General features: G+C 36.3%; 1 protein-coding gene across 2 annotated transcripts in view; it reads left to right on the top strand.

Moving 5' to 3' along the window:
* LOC111085913 overlaps window positions 1-5716 on the top strand; it is a 10899-nt gene extending 5183 nt beyond the window's left edge. For both annotated transcript variants that reach the window (XM_022386739.1, XM_022386738.1), the window contains exons 3-4: window positions 2073-2193; window positions 4909-5716. In XM_022386739.1, the coding sequence (XP_022242447.1) occupies window positions 2073-2193; window positions 4909-5481 (694 nt within the window). In that variant the 3' untranslated portion in view covers window positions 5482-5716. The remainder of the gene's footprint in view (window positions 1-2072; window positions 2194-4908) is intronic.
* Window positions 5717-6025: the final 309 nt, after the last annotated feature.

Raw genomic sequence — 6025 nt, 5'->3', positions numbered from 1 at the left:
GTGTTAGAATAATAGTATTGATTTGCACTGTTCATGATTTACATCGCATGTAAAATGATTTTTTTTTAGAAATAAACTCCACACTTTGTGTCTTCCGGTGGGTTAGTGGTAAATTCACGAAATTAAAACGCTAAAATTTGGGATTCCATTTTCCGCAGTGGACAAAGTGCAGATAGTCCATTGCTTAGCTTTGCATGAAGTTTGTTTGTTGAATTTTGCACAATCTACTCGAGAGCCATCTGATCTAGCCGTCCCTAATTTTGAAGTGATAAACTAGAGGAAAGGTAGCTAGCAAACACCACCCACCGCGAACTCTTAACCAACGAATAGTTGGATTGATAGTCACTTTACAACGCCCCCACGGCTAAAAGAGTGAGTATGTTCGGTGACGGGACTCGAACCCGCGATCTCCAGATTGCGAGTCGAGTGCCCTAGCTTTCTTTACACTAAGAAAAAAAACAACAACCGTACTTTGGTTCTAGTATTGCGGTTTATGTTTATTTGTAGTTTAATGTGGGAAAACGTTTCACTTCATCTGCTTTCGAAGTTTTATGATAAGCCTATTGTAAATACAATAGCAGGAACTGCGGGTACGGCATATTTTTCCCCAAATAGATAAACTGGCATCGTTCTATTCAAATATTTTAACGTGGTTTTCAACATATACAAGGGTTACAGTTCTGTTCAATAATTTGTAACTCCCCTCCTCCTATAAAATTTATTCCAGCTTTTATGGCTGAGAACGACAGGTATTCCAGTCTAGATCTATAAAAGGGGATGTTTTTTTGCAGTCGTGTATCTACATAGAATAAAGCCCCCACAGTGACACAGCGGTATATTTACAACGCTAGAAACCGAGTTTCGATACCCATGGTGGGCAGAGCACAGCTAGCCCTTTATGCTGAATTATAAACAAACAAACAGTAGAAATCTTTAAGAATGTGAGAACGTCTGCATTTTGTTCTAAGTCAATCGACCATAGTTTAAATTTTTATTTTGTTAAAGCACTACATAAATAAAAGCTTAGATATTAAAAATCAATATGGTTTCCATGATTGTTTGATGCAGAAATGAGACCGAAATATCGTTAAATGAAGCTTCTCGGCAAGCAGAAATGAAACATCGTAGGAATGTTTCTAATTGTTTGTTGAATTTCGCGTAAAACTACTCGACGGATATCTGCCCTAACCATTTCTAACTATGAAATGAATGAAGTCAGCTAGTCAACACCACCCACCGCCGACTCTTGGGTTATTCTTTACTAACGAAAGTGAGATTGGTCGTTACATTATTTCGCCTCCATTGCTGAATGGGCAAGTATGATTAGTGACAGGATTTAAACCCGCACTCCTCAGATTACGAGTCGAGCATCCTAACCATTATGCCATACAAAGTCTTTTAGAAGGAGTTTTTTATATTAAAAGTATATCAAAATATTTATGTGTACCATAATAACACTCATAGCGCCTATTATGTATGTGTTGGTAAGAACTGTATACGGTAGAAGGCCTTACATGGGCAGGCGGTTAGGGAACTCGCACTCGAGTCTCAATCTGCGGGTCGCAAGTTCGAATCCCCGTTTCAACAAACATGTTTGCCCTTTCAGCCGTGGGGGTGTTATAATGTGACGGTCAATCCCACTATTCGTTGGTAATAGTGTTGACGGTGTGAGAAGATGACTAGCTGTCTTCCCTTTTGTCTTTCACTACTAAATTAAGGATGACTAGCTCTCATGCAGCTTTGCGCGAAATTCAAAACAAATAAACGTAAATGTTAAGAACTCTCCCCTTTTCCTTGAGAACTGATGAATAGTTTAATAGTACATGAGCAATTCGAAGTACGATATATATTACTAGTATTTTTAAACTTATGAATTCCAAAGTCTTCGCTGTATGCTTTAAACCGTTAGGATTTTGATATTTTATCAACGATTTTAAGTTTAATCGGAATTTTAGGCAGCATAGACAATGCAAGGCTAGAAGTGCCTATGGACTAAGGCAGAAGCAGCCTATGGGAACATCCAGCTCTACGCTTCTGTTATAATTTTAATAAGGAAATATTCATCCTTCCAGCTTGAATTTACCTAGAAGACGTCAAGACTTAGTAAAAACAATGGAAGAAAATAAACTTTTATGGCAAAAGATCACACAACAAGCACCGTTGAGCAGTGCTATACAGTGGGAGAGACTCATGGTAAGTTTAAAATAATATTGTTAGACAAGTAACTGGGCTCCTCTACTTATCCTCAACCCAACTACGATACTTTTGTTTTCATCTGTGTTTTTAGTGGACAATTTCTGTCCACTTTAGGTTATTTTTGTACGTTTTTTTGATGGGTGACACCTGCTATATTTGTTATTCTAATAATTTTAACTAATGGTGGTCAAATTTTACTCTAATCTTCTACGGCTATCAACCGTAAGGTTAACAAATAATTGGAAACATTTCTTAATACTTTTCCTAAAGCTTAAATCAGTTGCTCTTAATCTTAAGGGATCAGGTAGATCCACATACAGTGCACATAAAATCGATTTAAGGAAAGTGCGCACATGCTTGTTACCTTGGTGACGGTATTTTAATAGTTTTCTCAGCTGTGGCCTGTTGGTGCGGCTATACTTACTAAATAGTTTAGCGTTTACTAGTGCAGTCACAGACTTCAAGCTGTGGGTAAGAGGAAATTGCCTAGGGAGAGCGGTTTGTCACTCAAGTCGTACGTAGTATTAGGTCCGATATAGTAAGTAAAGAGCATGCTGTGGTAAGAAGTTGGTATAATATATACATCACCAAAACATTTCAAAATGTTAACAAATAAAAGCATGAGTTATTTTCCAACTTAATCTCACGTCGATTGCTCGAATAATAATTAAGTCTCTCTCTCCAACATAGAACATTTTTTAACGAGCAGTATTATATCAAAAGAATTAGATTTTGTGTATGATGAAGGTGATTTAGACCAGTTGTTCCATCAAGTTTAACAATACGTTTAATTACTTCTAGACTTAAACTAAATTTTGTTCTTACCTTTTCTACTACTTTATCCAACCATTTTCATCACCAGGGACGTAGCAATGGGGCGCACCCCCCTCTCCCCATTCACAATTACATTTAAATGCGTGAATTTAATTTTCCTTTGAATTCTGTCGGCAGAATTTCTAACCGTCTTCTTTTGAGGAAAAATCTCGGGAGGAAAATAAATAATTTCTTGTTTAGATAAACAACGAAATTTCCGAGAAAAATTCGGCAAAAGTGATAAAATTCCTAATTGAAACGTTTCATTTGAATGCATTATATGTAAACAAGGCGAAAAGAGAAACACAACGCGTTCGGACCACTGTCTACACCCGACAGGGCCCATCGTGTTGACAAAACTCAGTCATGCACATCATCCCCTAGAATATATAATAAAAGATACTTCTTGGTATTCACCAATTCCACAAAGCAAATACTGTAGTATAATGAACTCGCTAAGTCACGTCTACTCGTTTTTAACTAAACCGTCTGATAGTAAAACAAACCAGTCTTTGAGCTATAATTTAAAAACTCGGCTTATTCGACCACTAGAACCCTTTCCTACCTATCATAGTATATGAACTCGTCCTCCTGCTATTAACAACACGGAATCTTAGTATCGCAGTTATTCATCTACATGGACGAAAACGCAATTCAACTAACAAAATTCTTGTGTAGTCTGCTTCAGTTATTTAAACTACCTAGCGTATAAAATCATCGGAACATACTGTTACGTCTCTGCTCGTTTGATAATTTCCGGTAGAAATTCTCCCCGAGAAACTTCAGCGATACAAGTCCTCTCTTAAATAAAACTAGTTTATTCTTTCTCAATAGAACTTTGCAATACAATTAATTTCCACAGTCACTTAAACACACGCTATAATTTTCAACGAACGATTCACGCACTTTACTTACTACCGCGCTTGACTCAATTGTCCGTCTATATCTTCAATCGCTCTGTCCGCTATTCAATTCCGATTCATTGTCTGGCGCACTTATATACAAGAATAGAGGGCGCCTAGCAAATACTGGATTATTCGTTATGTTCCCCGATTTTTCTAGAACTCATTACGTGTTACCAGCGTTACGTGACTTCCGCTGTCGTAACAATACTGTTAACCCTTATCTCCAAAGGCTAGGACAGCTAATCTCCTATTCCGATCCTTCAACCCCAAGTTATTAAACTGCTCCCTCTCAAATCATCCGTGCAGAACCACATCTATCAGACTAAACCAAGTTTGTATTGTTTTTCCAACCCTTTTGGTTTTCGTAACAATAAACCTGACTGAAGTGTTCATTACAACCACTAGCTAAATTCTATGGCACGTCGTTGTTCGTACGCTATTTATTCAATTCTTTATGCTAACAATTATTACACTGTCAATACCAAAACGTCGAAAACACACAAACTTATGCAAAACCTTGAAACTTTCTAGTATATAAATGCCCCTATATCTCTTTCTACATAAGACATATATTTGCTTTTAAAGCACGTTATAAGATATATTATTTTCGTCTCAGCCTTTATAATTGTGTAATCTCTTTCAAGGGATAACCTTTCAACAATTAATTTCTGTCACTAGTGCTAGGCGTCAGGGCAATCGCACGATTTGGCAAATACCTAATTTATTTTTCAAACCGAGCGATCATATTGTAGATGCATTTCGATCTTGTAAGGTACTTTAAAAATACTTATTATTTGTCTTTAAAAAAGCCAATGAAGTTAGAACTTCTAATTATAAATTTATTTTTTCGATTCTACGAAAAAATCATACATTGTTTTGGAACATTTAAGCTTGCATATGTGTACGCCCATTTAAAAAATCACATTTCTGCTTTTTTGTTTTATTTTGTAAATTACAGCTATAAATATTGTGTTTTTTATTATCCTTAAAACAGAAACCAGTTCCTCGGCCGTTATCTGTCTGTTATTCTATTTCTCAAACGAATTCGTTCAGAAGCCGACATCGAACTGTATCGAAGGGAATTACGACCAAACATCTGAAAAATAGGAGCGCCATCTCCCAACAAACAAACGAATTATTGGAGGGATTTCAGTCTTTAACTTCCAGAAGATCCATTTCCAAAAATCAGTCTTCCAAATTAACAAGGTATAAGGCAAAAAAACACTTCAAAACATCGCGTAAGAACATTACATCCTTATACTGGAACGAAGATCAACATGTTGTAGGTTTCAGTTCTCCTCCAACGGCTGTTCGAGGCGTCAAAATTAGTTCTGAATCACAACTGTCTGGTGACGAGGGTAACTATACCCCGGAAACACTTCTTGAGAAACGACGTAGAAAAAGGTGGAACACGTCTATTCAGGTTCAGCACCCAGAGGTTTTCTTACCTTCTAGGCCTGAAAAAGATGATGATGGTGACACAGTTGATACTTCAAGCTTCGAACAATGCGCGCCATCTGTAGATTCAGAAGACAAGGCCTTCTATGACGTATCGACTACCTCCTAAACAGTGTTTTATATAACGTTCAAAATATCCTTTAATATATCGAGTGTTTCAAACGTTAAGTAACTGTTATATAAATATATTGTAAGTTGCAATAACCTGTTGTAATAACATATTAAGGTAATAAAGCCAACGAAAACTGAAAAAAAAGGAGAGAGAAGAAGGCAGAACAAATAACATAAATTTGCTGAAATACTCTTCCAAACATCTATTTAGACAGTCATCACGTGTTTTAACTAAGATCGATTTAAAAAATTAAAATCCATTAAATGAACAACGTTTTATAATACACTATTGAAATCTTTATTTAAACCGATTAACGGTTGCAAAACTCACTCTACATACTTCAACGTGGTTTCACGTCATCTTCAGTTTGTGGATTTTAATATTTTAAATATATACACAAGTTCATTGAATTTTAACCTGATAAGAATTAGTTAGAATTCTTGGAGGACCAGTTAGAATTTTTGTGAAGGAACGACTAGAAATTTTGCAAACTTCGAACCCTGATATTCGACTGTTTGAAAAGATACGTTGAGTTGATCTC

Source organism: Limulus polyphemus, unplaced genomic scaffold (genome assembly GCF_000517525.1).
Source record: "Limulus polyphemus unplaced genomic scaffold, Limulus_polyphemus-2.1.2 Scaffold709, whole genome shotgun sequence".
Taxonomy (NCBI): Eukaryota; Metazoa; Arthropoda; class Merostomata; order Xiphosura; family Limulidae; genus Limulus; species Limulus polyphemus.
This window is presented reverse-complemented; position numbering and strand designations above follow the sequence as displayed.